This window comes from Talpa occidentalis, unplaced genomic scaffold (assembly GCF_014898055.3).
Source record: "Talpa occidentalis isolate TD23 unplaced genomic scaffold, MPIMG_talOcc4v2.1 talOcc4.11, whole genome shotgun sequence".
Classification (NCBI taxonomy): domain Eukaryota; kingdom Metazoa; phylum Chordata; class Mammalia; order Eulipotyphla; family Talpidae; genus Talpa; species Talpa occidentalis.
The window spans coordinates 20,960,198-20,977,979 of record NW_023601104.1 but is presented as its reverse complement, the minus strand read 5'-3'; the positions used below and the strand labels follow the sequence as shown (position 1 = coordinate 20,977,979).

General features: G+C 35.3%; 1 protein-coding gene across 2 annotated transcripts in view; it reads left to right on the top strand.

Annotated features, from left to right (window-relative positions):
• Positions 1 to 17,782, top strand: part of WDR72 (WD repeat domain 72) — a 198,956-nt gene that overhangs the window by 24,696 nt on the left and 156,478 nt on the right. For both annotated transcript variants that reach the window (XM_037502510.2, XM_037502511.2), the window contains exons 3-9: positions 3,271 to 3,377; positions 9,523 to 9,601; positions 10,610 to 10,784; positions 11,530 to 11,606; positions 12,532 to 12,651; positions 13,643 to 13,788; positions 14,169 to 14,265. In XM_037502510.2, coding sequence (XP_037358407.1) covers positions 3,271 to 3,377; positions 9,523 to 9,601; positions 10,610 to 10,784; positions 11,530 to 11,606; positions 12,532 to 12,651; positions 13,643 to 13,788; positions 14,169 to 14,265 — 801 coding nt within the window. The remainder of the gene's footprint in view (positions 1 to 3,270; positions 3,378 to 9,522; positions 9,602 to 10,609; positions 10,785 to 11,529; positions 11,607 to 12,531; positions 12,652 to 13,642; positions 13,789 to 14,168; positions 14,266 to 17,782) is intronic.

Genomic DNA, 17,782 nt, shown 5'->3' with positions numbered 1-17,782 from the left:
GGGCCTCCCCGGTGGCGCAGCGGTTGAGCGCTGGGTTGCGAAGCTGCCCGCAGCCTCTGCAGCGCCGGTTCAATCCCCGGCTGCTCCCCGGCCACCAGAGGAGGGTCCCACATGGCGCGCAGACCTCTCCTGCCGCCCGCTGCTCCCCTCAGCAGTGTACTTCGGTCCTTCTGCCTGCTCTGCTCCCCACTCTGGCTCTGGTGAATTCTCTCACCCTCCCGTGCTTCTGACTGTACCCAGTGCTTGTATAAATAAATAAATAAATCTTAAAAAAAAAAAAGAAAGACATTTCTAATAAATAAATAAATAAATAAATAAATAAATAAATGTTTAGTGGTTTGATTTGATTTTTTTTTTAAATGCATAGCTAAAGGAATCATTCAGGAAAGGGAAAAATTCAGGAGGCCTTGAGGACATGGGTGATTGTAAGAGAGGATATTAACTGGGCTGAAGGGCAGCTTGAGGTCAGTGGGACTATGGCAGAAGACTGCAAGAAGGGGACATGGAAGCTACAGAGAGTGGGTCTATTTATTTCCTCCTTATACTAAATTTGTTTACCTAAATCCCCTTGGAAAAGGTTTAGGTAAGCAAAGACATTAGGTTCTATGGCCTTGAATACTCATTTAACACCATTAAAGTGACAAAAATTAACCTAAGGACACTTACTTATACTGTCATTAAACAAATTACACAGATACTTTTTGTTCTAGGCACATATTCCTCCTTAAAGTCTCTGAGTGTAAAAGGCAGACGTATAAATAGGAAATTGTAAAGCAGTGTGACACTTTCTGTCTCTATGAATTTGACTACTCTGTGGGTCTCGTGTAGATGGAATCACATGGCATTTGCTTTTCTAACTGGCTTATTTCACTTAGCATAATGTCCTCAAAGTTCATAAATATTAGATCATGAGTCATACATTCCCTCCATTTTATGGCTGAATAAGCTATTGTACATGTATGCTGCATTGTGTTTATCCATTTTTCTTCAATGGATACTTGGGTTGCTTCCACCTCTTGTATATTGTGAATGATGCTGCTGTGAATCTGGGCATATAAATATCTTTTGGAGCCCCTGCTTTCATGTGTTTTGGGTGTATGCCCAGGAATGAGATTTCTGAATCACATGCTAGTTTTATTTTAATGTGTATGAAAAACTTCCAGACTTTTTCTATGATAGGTGAACTATTTTACCAGCAGTATTAGGGTTCCAATTTCTCTACATCTTAATCAACACTATTTTGTCTCTCTGTTTTTATAATAGCTTAATTAGTGTGAAGTGGTATCTCATTGTGGTTTTGAAGAAAAAGGATTTCTGAGAGTGATGCTTCAGCTAATTTCTAAAGGATGCAAAGAACCTGAATAAGAAAGAAGGTGAAGCGATTAGACAGAGAATGGCAAATGTGTTTGACATGGATGGATATTTTGGACATTTTGCGTTCAGGGAAATGGTAACACTTAGAAACTTGGAATAGAGGTTAGTTACAGGTGGTAGGCACATCTGGAAAAGACAGAATAGATTCAACATACTCTGACATGTTTAAGGGGTTTAGATTTATTTTTTTAACTGTTAAGAGCCAACACTATATGCAAATTAAAAGTGGTGGTGATATGAAGGGATTTTGAGGATTTTTATGTGAGATGATGTAATACTATTTTATTATATTTTTATTTAGAATATCACATGGTATATTAATGTAAAGGGCATACTGAAGAGAGGGGGAAGTGAGATAAGGCACAGAGACTATGGGTAGGAGGCTTCTACAGTAATTAGTCAAGAAAGCATTTGAACTGAAGCAGAGAGGCAGCAGGGATGAAGAATAGAAGAACAAGAACACTGGAAAGATATTAAGAGAGAACAGACAGAACAACACAAACAATTGGATGCGAAAAAAAGAGTAGGGACAGTCAAGGATACTTTCCAGGTTTGAGGCTTGAGTGATGGGTGGGACTGGATGGGATGGTGATACCATAATTAAGGAACAGACAGGATTCAAGAATAGAGGGAAAGAACTGATTTTGGAATGTTCTAAACATTGTGGAGTATTCAAGTATTCACTAGAGGAATATGTACACATCTCAGTCTTTCCCTGGCCTTGAGTGGTAGGATGATAGGATGCAGAGGAACTGAAGAATAGGAACCTCCCTGTCCAGGACTTTTCATCATATAGTTAGATTTGCATGCCCCCAATTCCAGGCTCATGGCCTGACTCCTAAAACCCTCCTTTTCTCCCAGAACTTTGTGCATGAGATCTACCAACAAGGAACTCCTTGGAATCTCATGCTAGGAACTTCCTTACTTGGGTTTTCTGGTATTAATTGCTGTTATGCACCATGCCTTTAAACATAGAAAAAGGTGAATTGAAGAATCTCTTAGTATATTCCCTTAGTATTGCTATGCTCTATTTTTTCCCATTTAATACTCAGGAAACAAAACAATGACACATGAAGAATGGCACTGTTGTGTAGGAAGAAGAGTGGACATTATGGTCATATTCTAGCTCAGATTTTTACCAACTCTGTGTTTTGGGGCAAATAAATTATTGGATCCTTGGTTTCTTCACTTGTAAATGAGGATTAAACCCATTCACAGTTGCACATTTAAAGGGACCTTATGTGTTCTCTGTTTTGCAGTTTGATTTTTATTAACTTATTTTTACAAAACGATAAGGAATAGATTTACTTCACATATAAGGAAATAGAAGAATTAGCCCTCACGGCCATATTTTAAAATTTACATGAGAAAAAAATGGGCATTTTATATAAAAGTTCGGTAAATTTTCGTTTTGAATGTAAAGAAGTTAATTTTTACTATTTCTGAGGCACAAAGCCAAATAAAGTATTACAATGGTTACAAAAAGGGTAATTTTTTTGCATTCTTTTGTAAACTCATTTCTCAGTTCTGCTGTTTGCACATTAATATGCTGCTATTATTTGAGGCACAGTTTGCACTTAATGAATATCAACACTGACGTATTTGTATTCAAAACTTACATGTTGTAAAACAGGTCTGGCTATCATCTGAGTTTCATGATTGATGTAAAACCAAAAACAAACCAAAAAAATGTGTACAATACACTTCCTTCTTCTAGAAGTTTATTATCTTGTGGATTTAGATATGTCATTGTCAGTTTTCCTGAAACTTATGTTGCACAAAAACATAAAACAGGATTTCCTAATCATGAATCATGAATACTTACATAATGTGATGTTTATATTTTTCAACTGAAAAGTTCACCATTATCTAAAAGCTTAACTTTATCATTTTCAGATTTCGGCTAAAGAACTTCTGTTTGGACATTCGGCTTCAGTAACATGTTTGACAAGAGCTAGAGACTTCTCTAAACAGCCTTATGTTGTCAGTGCTGCTGAAAATGGGTAAGACCAAATTGAAACTTTGCAGCACTCCATACCCTCTACCCCTCCTTTTGGAGACCCTCTCAAATCTGTTTTGGAAAGAGGAGATAGACAGATAGACAGACACACAGATAGATAGACAGATAGATAGTAAGTAATTAGAATTAAAGACCAAAGTGCTAAAAGTGGAGTGATAATTATAGTTTCACCATTGCTTTGATTTTTATGAGTGTACAAACACATGATCAAACCCACTATTAAGTTTTGGCATTTAGGAAAATTCCCTGTGACAGAAACAATGTTATCCATTTACCAACTTTTGTTTTTTTCTTTGTGGGCATCCAGGAAGATTATATTTGTTACCCAATTTGGAGTAAGTTGACACTATAACTCTAGGTTCTGGCCAGTGAAATTATATGTTCTTTTTTTTTAATCTTTCAATGCCCTCACTCATTCCTCTTAGCTTTCCATCCTTCACATCTGGCCCTCTTACTTCTGGTAAGCAGAGGTGTGTTCTCTGTATTCATGAGTTTCTTTTTTCTTTTTAGATTCACATATGATAGAAATCATGTGTTGTCTTTTTCTTTCTCTGTCTCTGCCTGATGGGGTAGAGTTCGAGTGCTAAAGAAAACCTTGATTATCAATACATTCCTTTTACAATTGGAAAATTTAGTCCTTAAATGGTGGTCCCAAAACATGTAATCAGTACCATAACTCCAATCCAGGATCCTTTAGTGGCTGACCTGGGACCAAGATAAACATTGCAACTCATATGTCAGATCTCTTGGCAACCTCCCTATTTAAAGAATACTGGCAAAAGCCACCTATTTTAGATTGAAAATGGAAAAGTAAAGGTGCTTGACCTTTGTCATGTAGTAACTCACTTTCAGCTCTTAAGCAAACTCATCTAAACCTTCATCATTTGGTAAAACAATTCACTAGTTACTGTTTTCTGTTTTATGCACTGGTCTGAAACCATAAAACTAACAGAAGAGAAGGCTCATTTGTAAGTGAGATAAGGAAAAGGAACACAGTGATTTGGTGCAGTTTCGTGGAAGGGAGGTTTGTTCCAATGAAACAGGACTTGGCTGTAAGAAAAGGCCCTGCTGATTGAAGAGCTGCTGTGAGCTAGATTGGCTTATGAATTATACGCGGAAATATACTCAGGAATGCAGAATCGTAGGATTTAGCTTGCATTTGTGAATGGAAGATTGGGTTACTGGTAGACACAAGACCAGTCCTTTTTTGTTTTTAAACCGAGAAGAAATTGCATGGCTCTGAATTCTGAGAGCCAAAAGAATAAAGAAGAATCAGGTATCAAACTTGTAGAGACTGAATAGTTTAATAACTGGCACAGCTTATAACAACACAAGAGTAATACTTGAGAGATTGAACTTTGGATGATGCTAAAGTAAATTACCCTAGAACATTCTTTTTAAAACAATCGCCAGTAGCTGTCGTACAACTAGGACTGGCACAAACCCTGTGTTTTGTCCTGAACTAGAGAATTTAGTAGATGGGATTGTTTTCTGGGACTACTTGGAAAGTTGAGAACAATGAATAGCTAAATGAGAAATAGATATGCAAAGCAGCTGAGCTCCAACATGAGGTTTTTGTCCACAGTGGTCTAGCTCCAAAAAGGACAAATGGAACCAGTGGGCATAATTTTGCTGATAGATGAATGCAGCTGTATGAGCCCTGTTAATATGATTGTTAAACAACCAAGGAGTATGGTTTGGTGTTCCTTTTCCAGGATGATTTGAATTTTCTGAAACTCTGTTCCTTCAGCATCTAAAACCCAGCCTGCATCTATAAGGCAATACCTACACTTTAGCTAATGCATACCTGAGAAACTATAATTTAATTTGCTAGAACTTATTAATCTTACTAAGCTCAGCCCATTATTACCTAAACAACAATCACTTTTTTTCTTGAGAAGTCCCACTAAGTGGCTGTGGACTTAGTATTTTTGTCCAGTATGAACAGAGGGGCCCAAAATTGCTCCATGACTCATTTTTTACTCCCTGCCCCCAAATATTACTTCATCTGTAGTCACAAATCCTAAGATTCAGGAATCCAGTGAATTCCAGGATAAGTGAAAGGAACTAAATACCTGGACACCTGATGTTGAAATGACAAACTGCCAACGAAATAGCAGAGATCCTGAAAAGTAGTCAGTGAGGAAAAGCAGATTTTTTTTACAAAGGCATATTAATTAAACTGAAAGCTGGTTTCTTAACAATGAAATGAAGACTAGACAACAGTGAAATATCCTCGGCAAGTTGATAGAAAATATCTGTTAATTTAGAATTGTATCTCCAGTGAAAATAGCTTCCAAAATGAAGGCAAAATAGTTAACATTGAAGACAAATGCTAAGAATCCTCACTACTAGCTCAGTAAAACAGTGATTTCAGGGGGAAAAATCTGAGATGAAAATCAGAATACTGAATGAAAAGCAACACATTTTTATAACATTTAAATAAGCTCAGACTATAACACATGGTTTATATATATCCTCTTTCCCCACATCCCCTACCATACACACAGGATCCTAATCAACAACTGTATATAAAAGAATAGTGATCAGATTTCATGGGTCTCGTATTCTGGAGCTAGGGAAAAAGGTTGATAAACTTTAGACTTTAAGTTAGATATATTGATACATGTTTACATTTCCTGGATAACTGTTACAAGAATCAACAAAAAATAAATAAAAATAACGAAGAAATAAAATAACTTCTTATTTAAAAAAGGAAATAAAATGTTTATACCAAAGGAGTCAAAAATCAGGGACAATTAGCACTAGAATAAGATAGTTGAAATAAATCTCAATAAAGGTTGTACTCTCAATTATGTAAAGGGACTAAGCCGCCAGCTAAATTACAAAGATTATCAGACAATTAGAAAAACCAAAACAGCATAGGATATAGTAGAGCTAAAAGTAAAGGGATGGGGAAAGATTTTTCAGATAAGTACTAACTGAAATATATTTGCTATTGCTGTATTAATATTTTATATTAATAAATATATGCAGTTAATAAAATTTTAAGGCAAAAAGCTTTGGCTTGATAAAGAGGGCTATAACTTATTAATATAACTTTCAATCACCAGAAGGAGATGAGACTAGAGAAAGAGGCAGGTTCCAGTCTTGGAGGTTTCTGGACACCACTGCTCAAACCGGAGCAACTCTTATCTACAAACAGATTTCTAGGCCAGCTCCTGGAACGTCAGATTCAATAGGGCTGGTGAAGGGTCAAGAACTTACATTTCTAACATGTTTCTGGATTGTGGTGATGCTGCTAATTCAGAGAGTATATTTGGAGTAGCATACCTCTCACCCGTGGGGCAGAGAGAGGAATTGTGAAGTCAAGAATGATGGGACACTTGTCAGTGACCAGACAGGTTATGGAGAATAAGCACCAAAGGAGGGAGGATGTTATGTTGCATTTTGAGCTAGAGGGGTGTGAAGGGCTAAAAGTCATGGAAGGGGGGACATCTAATAACTAACTGGATTTGGAACTCAGCAAACAAACAGGCGTGTGCTTACAATAGCATATAGAAGGTGCTGATAACTCACCCAAAGAGAGTGTGCTATGTGAGAATGTAAGAAAGCCTAAGACAAAAATCTAAGGAAAGCTAACATTGAGGAAGCAAGCAGAGGGGAACCTGGGAATGCCAAAGAAAGACCAGAAAAAAAGTGTAATGGAAAACAAGAGAATTTGAAAAATGTCATGGACTTGAATTTAAGTGGCAAACTAAGCATTCTTGATGCTCTGTTCTCCCTCTAAGACACTACATAAAAATTTTAATGAAGCAATAACTGTGTTAATAACATAGAATTATTAGATAGGTATGGGACCAACAGAAAATAATGCATTTCTAAATGATGAAAAGTGGATGGAAACCTGGTGATAGATCTATATAACTTCTATTTGACCATTAATGCATTTTTACTGAGATAATGAATTGGGGACATAGCATTGAATTTAAAAAAATAGTCCTTTCTCAAGGTATTTTAGTGGGAATTTAACAATTTGCCAATTTTATATGTTGTGGATACTTTACATTTTCCTCTTCATTGAAATAAGAATAGGAAGAATTGTAAAAAATTTGGAAATATTATTTTTTTTAATCTTTAATCTGGGAACAGAAGAACTTTAATGGTTAGATTTCATGTCATCATGAGTATATAACTTGTACAGTTCCAACTAAAATGCAAATGTTACTTTATAATAACAATTTGTTCTCTTTTCTTAAATAAGATTAGTAGACAGCCTACTTTCAGTTTATGTTATTTTTTTTTCAAATTTAAGATAAAAAATAAGATGATAAGACAGGGGAAACATCAGAATCCAAGAGAATTTAGAAATAGTATCACTGAAGATCTTCTCCTGAATATCAGGTTCCAGCCCTGGAAACGGATTAACTAGCATGGCTCCATGTCTGAATTGAGTACAGACATTAGTATTTTTTTTAATATTTTTTCTTTATTGAGGTAACACTATTTTATATCACTAAACATGATTTAGGGGAATGGGTTCACACATCCTCAGAACATTAGTGTTTTTAAAAACTCCTTGATAATTCCAACATATAGCCAGAAGTTAGGACCACTTGTCTACAGTAGACTTATGCAGAAACAGGTCAGTTAACCAGAAGCTTCAAAAAAGCCCACAGAAGCATGGAATTAGAATCTATTGAGGATGATTTTTAAAATATTCACAGGTAGACTTGAGAACCATGGTAATGAACTCAAATTCCTTGCATAGAGCTAAAATGTTTTATTGGTGACTGCTTGGTTTTATTTTTTATTTACTTTGCTATATATTTATTTTCAATTCAGATAATATTTCAGTTTCCATCTTTATGCCACTCTGAATTTTCAGACACACATATAAACAGAGGTTTTTTTTTTTTTTTTTTTTTTTTTAATTGAGTTACATCCCTTTTCAGATTACCTCAAATCCTGGTTGGAATAAAGTTGAACATAAACAGAGAGGAAAAAAACTATGAAAAATTTGTTTCTTTATCTAGAATATGGTTTCTCAACCTCAGTACCCATGGTACTTTGGACCTCCATCAGATAATTCTTTGTTGTGGGTTCCTGTCTGAGTTATATAGGATGTTAGCAGCATCCCTGGTCTTTCCCCACTAGATGCCAGTAGTGTGTTCCTAGTTGTGACAATCAAAAATACCTCTAAATATTATTGTTTGGGGTGCAAACTTACTTAAGTGGAAGAACACTGCTTTAAAAAGATTGAGTTAGAGTGTTAGGTCAGAAAAACAAAAACAAAAAAGTCTTTGTTACCAAATGGATATAGTCTTTGTTACCAAATGGATATTTACCATTATTCATCCTTACCTTTTGCTTCTTAATATTAGTAGCTTCTCCCTTAAAGCCAATAAAGCTTTCCTTTTCATCCATGGAAAATTTTGCTTATGCATTAAAACTATCAAAATTGAAGAATATGATTATCAAATAACTCTGAAACAATTTTTTTTTTTATGAACAGAAATAGTACAGATTTATGCTACCTTGCACTGGATTATTTAGTAGCTGTATTTCATATTACTTTTTGTAATATTCATACAGCCAAATCAGTATTTTCTAAACAATGAGAATTTCTAAATATGAAGTGGCAAGTACGATTCCAGGATTTCAAGAGAAGCAAAGAAACAAACCGTGCTCCTGATTGACCAAATGTGGCCTCTTGGTGGCACTGTTTATTTTTACAAAAATTGGTACCTCAGCTCCAAAAGATGTAGCATTTGATTCATTATGCTCTTCAGAATATGTAGTTTAAGTTCAGTGAAATAAACCATTTTCAAGAGGAAGCAGCGTCCATGGAAAGATTGCTGTCCTGCCACTCTAGAAGGCTGAGAGAGCTGTTCCCCCACAATTTGTTGAGGGCCCGGTTGGAGTTAAAGTAAGGTTTGTACACTGAGAACAGGGTGTAATTACCCAGACAAAAAGACACAGTTGTACAATATGTCATCCCTGCTAATGACCACAACGTTTTCTTGCCCAGTAATCTATAACAAAAAGCCACATAAACGATCAAGCTTCACGTAAGTGCAGCACTAAAGAAAAACTTGGTGGCACTAAAATTATTCCAGCCAATTGAGTGGAAATGACAGAGAATAATACAAAGTTCTCTCTCCTAGGGAGATGTGTGTCTGGAATGTCACCAATGGACAGTGTGTGGAGAAGGCCACACTTCCTTACAGGCACACTGCAATCTGTGTGAGTATGGATACTTTCTGCAGAACATTTCTGGGTTCTGAAATTCCTTTATAGCATTTGCTATGCACACATATAGAGCAATATCTTTGGAGGATTTTTTCTTGAATTTTTTATTTTGTCATTAAAATACTTTCAGTTATCATCTATTTGGCATTATTCTTTCCCAAAAGTTATTATCCTACTATTTTTCCCAGTTCTTTTATTTCCATCTCTATCATTGATGTATTTAAAAGATAGTTTCCTTTTTTTATCTTTAATTATTCACATGAACACAGAAAGGTTAATTCCTAATAACTTCTTATTTTATAAAACAATTTTTTCACTTCCAATTTTAACCTTTGGTTTAATTAATTTCTAAATTTCTTATTTTTAGAAAGAGGCATAACCATAACCTTTATAATCACTTCCTGACATTTAAAGCAAATTTTAACTTTTGATGACTGGGCACCAAGCATTTATGTGAGGTACTTACATGATTTCTATGGTGCTGACAGATTTTTTTATATTTCATTCATTGCTTTGAACTTTGATATTTGTTTTGCAAACTTTTACAAACTCTTTTCCGGAGCCAAAACCTGCACAGAGAGAGAACTCATCAAGGATGGAAGATATTATTCAATCACAAATAAAAGCTATCCTCAACACTAAGTTGGCACAAGAATTCCTGCAATACTCTTTAACCACATTTATTTCTTCTTAACCCATGGAAGTGTTGCCAGGATAAGGAACCTGGTTTTGTTAGTTCTACATAACACTCCACTAATTTACTTGTGAGTTTTCCATAATTTGGAATAACATTCTTTCTTTACAAAGGCTTTTTTTTCTGAAAATGCCAAATCAATGCTTTAGAAGTGTGACACAATTGAAGTAAAAAAAAAAAAAATTAGTTGTTATCAGTCTAATACCTAAATTGAGTAGATGATAAAATTAAAATCCGGAGAAGCCTTCACCACAAAGTTACGTTAATTGCAGTAATGATTAAATTTTTGCTTCTAATTCCATTTGCAGTATTACCACTGCTCATTCCGGATGACAGGAGAAGGGTGGCTTCTCTGCTGTGGAGAATATCAAGATGTCCTTATCATTGATGCCAAAACTTTGGCTGTTGTTCATACTTTTGCATCTTCCCAGTCTCCTGATTGGATCACCTGCATGTCGATAGTTCACTCTGTGAGAATTCAAGGTAGTAGTTAGGCATTATATAGTAATAAGCAATTGACTATAACAGAATATAAAAATATCACTTTTGGACAATTTGTTAAATTGTTGGGCAAGAGTTCAGAATGCTTATGTATGTTAGAAGGATAGATCTCTAAGCCAGAGCAGCACAACTGAGAACACTCAAACCAGTGGTTCGAGTTGTTGGAAAGTCAGTGAGAAGTGAGAATGAAGTAGAAAGAGAAAGCTTTGTTTCCATGGCCAGCTCAGTGGTGCATTTTAAGCACAGCAAAGAGATGTTTTCTGTTGATTAGCAGGACTCTTAGGAATTCTGCCCTGCTGTATCTTCTGGATATTGTGATGAAGATAATTCAATATCTGTAGAATAACTACATGGGAAAGAGAAGACTGGTTCCCTATTTTTTTAATAGAAAGGTGTAATACTGCCATTATAAGGATTCACAATGCGATTCTGCTTTTAGTTTGCTCTCCTTTTACATGGGGGTCATTTTGAAATTTTAAAACAAGTTTAGACTACGATCTAAAATGTTTTTTATTTTAATAAGTTGAATATTTTCAATCAAATAGCCCTGTAGAGGGATTGAGGTCAAAATAAGGGGGGTGCAATTGTATGGGGAATATAAAAATAAATTTTAAAAATCTAAAAAAAAACATAGCCCTGCATAATCTTTAAATGATCATAAAGTAATCCTTACAGCAACCAGTTATAATAGTGGTCAGCTTATACTTGAATGTTATTGTTTTTACAGAAGATTCTCTTGTCGTGGTATCAGTAGCTGGTGAGCTCAAAGTGTGGGATCTGTCATCATCTATCAACAGCATCCAGGTTGGCTTGTGAAGTTCTAGTCCTTGTTCCTCTAACTGCAGGCCTTTTTATTGATATTGTGAAGTTTACTTCCCTGTACTTCTTCCATCCCTCTTCTCATTGGTAGGCATTGGTAAGAATTAGCTTGTATCCTTCCAACCTTTTCTCCATGCATACACAGGTGCTTTTATCTACAAACACACGCACACACACACACTGCATTTTTAATTAAAAAAATCATAGAAGAATAGCTCTCTGCCCCTTACAGCAGGAAAAAAACCTTTCTTCTGGGCATATGTGAGCAATGGTAGGGAGAAGATGATGAAAAGCTGGGGACACATATACTGCTCCCTACCATTAGGTGATAGGAAAAAATCAGTCACTGTATATGCGTTGGTGACATAGTTGTTTAATTTGCCACATGGACATCTGGACTGTCTTTAAGGAATTTCTTGGTTGAGGAAGCATTTTGGCATACTGAACCCAAAAAAAACATGCCTAGCATTATCAGCAAATTTCTGAGACTAACGTAATGTATATGTTCAGTGTTGGATATTCTTCTGTTCTTTCAGAGCACTTTGTTCATTTTTCTATTATGACAGGGTTTTAAGAAAATATTTAACATTTTGTTTGTTTCATCTCTCTATCATGTCTGAAGGTCAGTAACTTAGTAACTTAATGTCCTCAGCACCCAGCATAGCTCCCCTAAAGGATGTTTCTTAAATGGTTGTATGGAATGAATCTCTGGATCCAATTAGGCTTCCTGTTCATGCTTTCTTTTGTCAAGTGAATTCTTAAATCAGAAAATGCAAAAGGAAATTGGGGTACTTTTCATTTTATAAATAATAGTGTGATTTACTTAAGGTTACAGGACAAGAAGTCATCTGATACAGTGATACACAAATTATCTAGATAGTATTCTAAAATGTTTTCATTCCTTTTGAAGGAAAAGCAAGATGTCTATGAAAAGGAATCCAAATTTCTTGATGCCTTGAACTGCAGGACAATACGATTTTGCACATATACAGAGAGACTTCTATTGGTGGTGTTTTCCAAATGTTGGAAGGTAGTGCAAAATAATGTAATAAATACCAGTGATGTACAAACGTGACTTGTTTTTGTTCTTGTTGAGGGCAACAATTATAAGAATATCATTTAAATATGATACAAAATCTTCATTATTACCATGTTATTACCATGTATGGTAATAACATGGAATGACTTTTCTTTTATGACTGACTTTTATTAGTTTCCTACTGCCTGCCTAGCACTGTGTGTGTGTATGTTTATGTATTTTATATTATGTATATCCAGAGAATGAATATATACTAATTTCACTAACAACAAATCACAATAATGATGAGCATTTATTTCTTATTTTCAAAGATTGGTGCCTGCACTTTAGGATTAAAAGGAACAATAATGCTTTTCACCTACATACACTGATATTATTATATTTTTTCCTACTTTGTCACTCCGTTATTTTCAGGGAACATACAATATTTCTTGGGAATATATTCACTGACATCTTTAAGAAGAAAAACATAATTATGCTGCCATCATTTGCTAGCATCTTTTTCTATAATGGTTCATATATACCTGACTTGATTACCAAAACTGTATTGTCTTACCTATATACTGGTAATACATTTCAAATGAAAATGTGAAGTGTATGATCTCACAAAGTATCCCTGCTGTACAGACCTTTCTGTGTAATAAATTTTCAAATATCACAATGGGGCTATCCCTATGGACAAAAAAAATTACAGAGACATTTTGGGGGTTTTGGTCTCTGTGCTTAATGGACACATTCTGAATTTATATAACCAGATAAAGTTATCAACTGAAACTTACCCTAGGAGAACTGTGGAAAAGAAAGTACTAGTAAAGTATTATTTTCATATGAGAGTTCTGTGTGGCCTGTTATTAATACTTAATATGTTGTTGCAGTAATACTGCCATCTAAATAGACTTGATAAGCATAATGTACCTTCCATCTCATTGGCAGACTAGATGGTAAGCTATCGTTAATGTGCACCATTAATTTTGTATCCTAGGTTTATGATTATTGTGATTTTTCCCTTCTCTGGACTGAAGTTAGTAAGAGTGGGGAGTTCTTTGCTGGTGGAGAGGTGCTCGCTGCTCACAGAATCATCATCTGGACAGAAGATGGTCACAGTAATATCTATCAGCTGCTGAACAGGTGGGCTCAGATGGGAGCGGCATACAAAACATTCAGGTAGAAAATGAACTTTGGGAGGTTTATTATGGAAAAATCCCTGCATGCTGCCCATGATCAAAAACCAGAACAAAACAACTTTGGCACTAGAAGATTTACTCTGGGCTTGGTAGGCTTCAGCCTTTGTATAAAACAGCAGGGGATGAAGGAATGAGATTAACCATGTATAACTTGTACAGCTGGTGCTGGGTTTTCAAAAAGTCACTTGTAATTATTAACCCAACAATTTCTAACTAGAGTTTAGAAACTTGAATGGTACCATCCGGCTTTTGAAAGTGGGAGGAGAAAAAATGAATAAAGAACCCCAAAGTTCTAAACTTTGCTTTTTATTTTTCGCCACACAGTGGGCTTTCAAAAAGCATATATCCTGCTGATGGAAGAGTGCTTAAAGAGACCATTTATCCTCATTTACTGTGCTCTACTTCTGTGCAGGAAAATAAGGTAATACAAGAAAAGAGTGACAGCCTCAAAGCTGTTTCACTCCATTTCTAGATAAGTGTTGCTTTGTCTGTAGTAGAGTCAGGCTTTAAAAAATTGAAGAATCACATCAAGTTGCTAATGAGAAAATTAAATCTAATTGTTAATGGCTACTGAAGAGAAAAATGAATTTCAAAAGTCTACATTTTTAAGTCTGATTAAGCAATGCATATGTATTACAGAAAAATCACATTAAAGGGGGAGAATAAAAATTCTTAATTTTACTGCCATAAATATCACTTTAAATATTTTTTTTTATTTTGAGTACTTCCTTTTTCTAATTGGGGAAATTTTCAAATATTTGAAAACTTGTAAGAAGACTAAAAAGATCACTTACATACCCTTTACCAAAATTTACAAACTGTCAACATTTTGCTCTAAATTATTTTCTCATAATTTTACACATACACATATTTTTCACTGACATTTTATTATTAACATTTTGATGTATCTACTACAATTTTTTTAAAGTTTACCAAGTGATGTACATCCTGCTCTTTGTTTTCTTACTTAAAATCATATATGGATTTTTTACATGGATATAACTATTCTGAATAAATTTTCTTGGTAAAACAAATTATAATTATGATTCTCTTGGCAGAGATTCGAGGAAATAATTGTGAGCTTTTACTTGACTGAATTATCTCTCTGATACTCTATAATTCTGAAGGTTTAAGCAAGTATTTTATTTCAGTAGAGTTAACTGAAGTGGGTTTTTCTTAACTTATTGGATTTAGTCATCCATTAATTATCCAAAAAGTTGTATCATGGAGAATGGAGGAGTTTTGAATTATTGATGTGTCAACCAAAGAAGCATGTTTCTTTTTTACAGAATGATGGTTTGTTTAATAGGCAGCAGAGCTGCTGGAAATCCTACAGTTCAGTGATTGTCCCTGTAACATATTTGTGAGGTTTTGTTGCAAAAACTTGATTAAGAAACTGTCAGCCAGAAATCAGAACTCCAAGTGCCACTGGGGCCCCAGCAAACTTCAGAATCAGCATCAAACACTATTTCTAAAATCATTTATGGTGACATTGGAGACTTGTTTTGCTGTTGATCACAAAAACATTCCTGTGACTCATAAAGGCATTTTTAGTTATTTTTATAGTACCTGCCCACTCTTGCTTATTAGCTTCAGAATCAGTCAAAAGTACAGTTCGCCCTAAACGCTAATTGTAAATGGTGTCCTGTAGGAGCTTCTAGTCTACTGCAAATATTAATGCTATTCATAGATACAAGAAAAAATACAGCAATTAAAAATTAACTTAAAAAATACTAATCTTATAGGAAGTTGTCTTGCTTATTCCTCAAGATGTAAAAACACCTATGTATAGGTCTTCTCACAATAATTCTTATACAGACAATACAATTGTTTCTGAACATTAAAAGTGGGAAGTGTTTGGAAGCCAGTGAAATATGAACAGAATAATCTGCAACTGAAAGAAGCTGCTGACTCTGCCATCCTTAGGCTCTGTTTTGCCTTTTATTCAGTCAAAAAATTAAAGTCAAACATTATTCCCCTTATTCAAAACATTACCAATATTCGCTGCATGTAAGATTTCTTAAACTCACTTGCAGTTAGGAGATAATGAAGGCTCGTGATTGGGTTAGGTGTATAACATACAGTGAACTCAGAAAAAATTGCTCCTTATACATGCAGTATTAACTGGTCTCTCTCTCTCTCTCTTTTTTTTTTTTTTTTTTTTTTTTTGGAGTGATACGGTAGAATTAAATCTCAAGGTTTGACAGTAACATATTCTGAGTTACCATTTGTGATGCTGTGCACATATTTACTAATGTAATTATAGTAGCAAGAATAGGGACCCTTCCCCTTCTTTTCAGTAGCTTTATGAAAATCTCCCCAGTTTCAAATCACAGCTGATGAGTACTGAGGCCTGTGGCAGGGTTCCTGGCTGCTGAGATGAGGCATTGAATTTTCCAGTGTCCTAGCTGAGAACTAAGATGACAGTGCCAAGACAGGAGTAGCTGGGATAGAACAGTTTGAGAATTGTATATAAGGAATTTGGTGCATGAATTAAGAGTAATGACAATGACGGTAATGATTGGCAACTTTTATTAAGTCTTCATTATTGTTAAACATGTACACTGCCTCATTTGCATGAATTTCCATCATGCTCTATTGTGAAACTGATATTTGGAGAGGTTAATTCCCAGGAGATGACCCAGACAGTGTGATCCGAGAGTCTCCTAACAAGTCTTTAGAGTGAGTTTTTCAATTGTTCTAAGAAGAGAACAATAGGAATCATTAATATTTATTGAGTATGTACCAAATGCCTGGCACAATCTAAGCAAATTACCTTTATCAACTCATTAACCCTGACAGCAATCCCAAAGCACATCATAGGTGTTTTGATTAGCCTTCAGTCAGTCAGGCAATGTGAGACACAGAGAGGTCACACAAATTGCTTAAATCGAGTAACTGACTCTTAGAGTTAATATGTGCTAAAACCAGGATTTGAATCCAGAAAGGTGGCTCAAGAGAATTCACTCTTACAAACTATTTTATTACCTCTTGGAGGATGGTACTGCTTATGATAGGTACTGGGTTCTGGGGTGAAAAATCCAAATTCATACAGTAAGGGCTCCAAGGGGTTTTTCAAACAATAGCAGAACTATAAAGGTAACTATCTAGAAGGAAGATTGGGGGGTTAAAGAGGGGGTGTGCACAAATAAGGGTCATGGGCTGATGGGCAACTTGCTGGGCTGGGAGGCAGGAGGTGTTCCTGAGTGACCACACTCAGAGACAGTGACCCCCCCCCTCTGAAGCTTCATTTTCTTATCAAAATCCTGAGGGATCTGGACTAATCCCTTCGAAGGTTCTTGAAAGTTGAGAGAACTTGAGAAACCAGTTGAAACAAATTTTATCACCACCATTTTTAACAATTACAAAAATGATGGGCATGAGAAGCACAAGATACCAATGTGGCTTCTGAATCGTGAAAAAAAAAAAAAATCAGAGAAGTGACTTGTTGGGAACTGTTTCTCTTCCCCAGTGCTTATTTCTTGGGAGCATAGGGGGTTATTATGTATCTTGGTCACATGGTCTTGGATTCCTTTCATACTGTCTTCCAGTGTTAGTTTCCTTCCTTTAATGACAGGAATGATAACAGTGTCTATTTTGTACTTTGGTTGTGAGTATTAAATGTTGCAATGTTTTGCCCTTAATATTCTATAAAGATATATTATTGTATTTCCCCATGAATATACCTAAATCTGGTCCTTTTAATATGTATCTTCTGACTAGGAACTGTTGCTTTCTTAGACTTTGTCATTCTAACACCTAGAGTTGGCTTTCTTTCAGGATACTTTATACATCAAGAGAGTTTTGTTTTTGTTTTTTCTTATCACTTAATCACTTTGATCCCTTGTGTATAATCTGTATTTACATGTCTACTCACAGAACAGCTTTACTGCACTGAAGCACTAGAGAGATTCTATACTCATTCACTAGTGAAAACA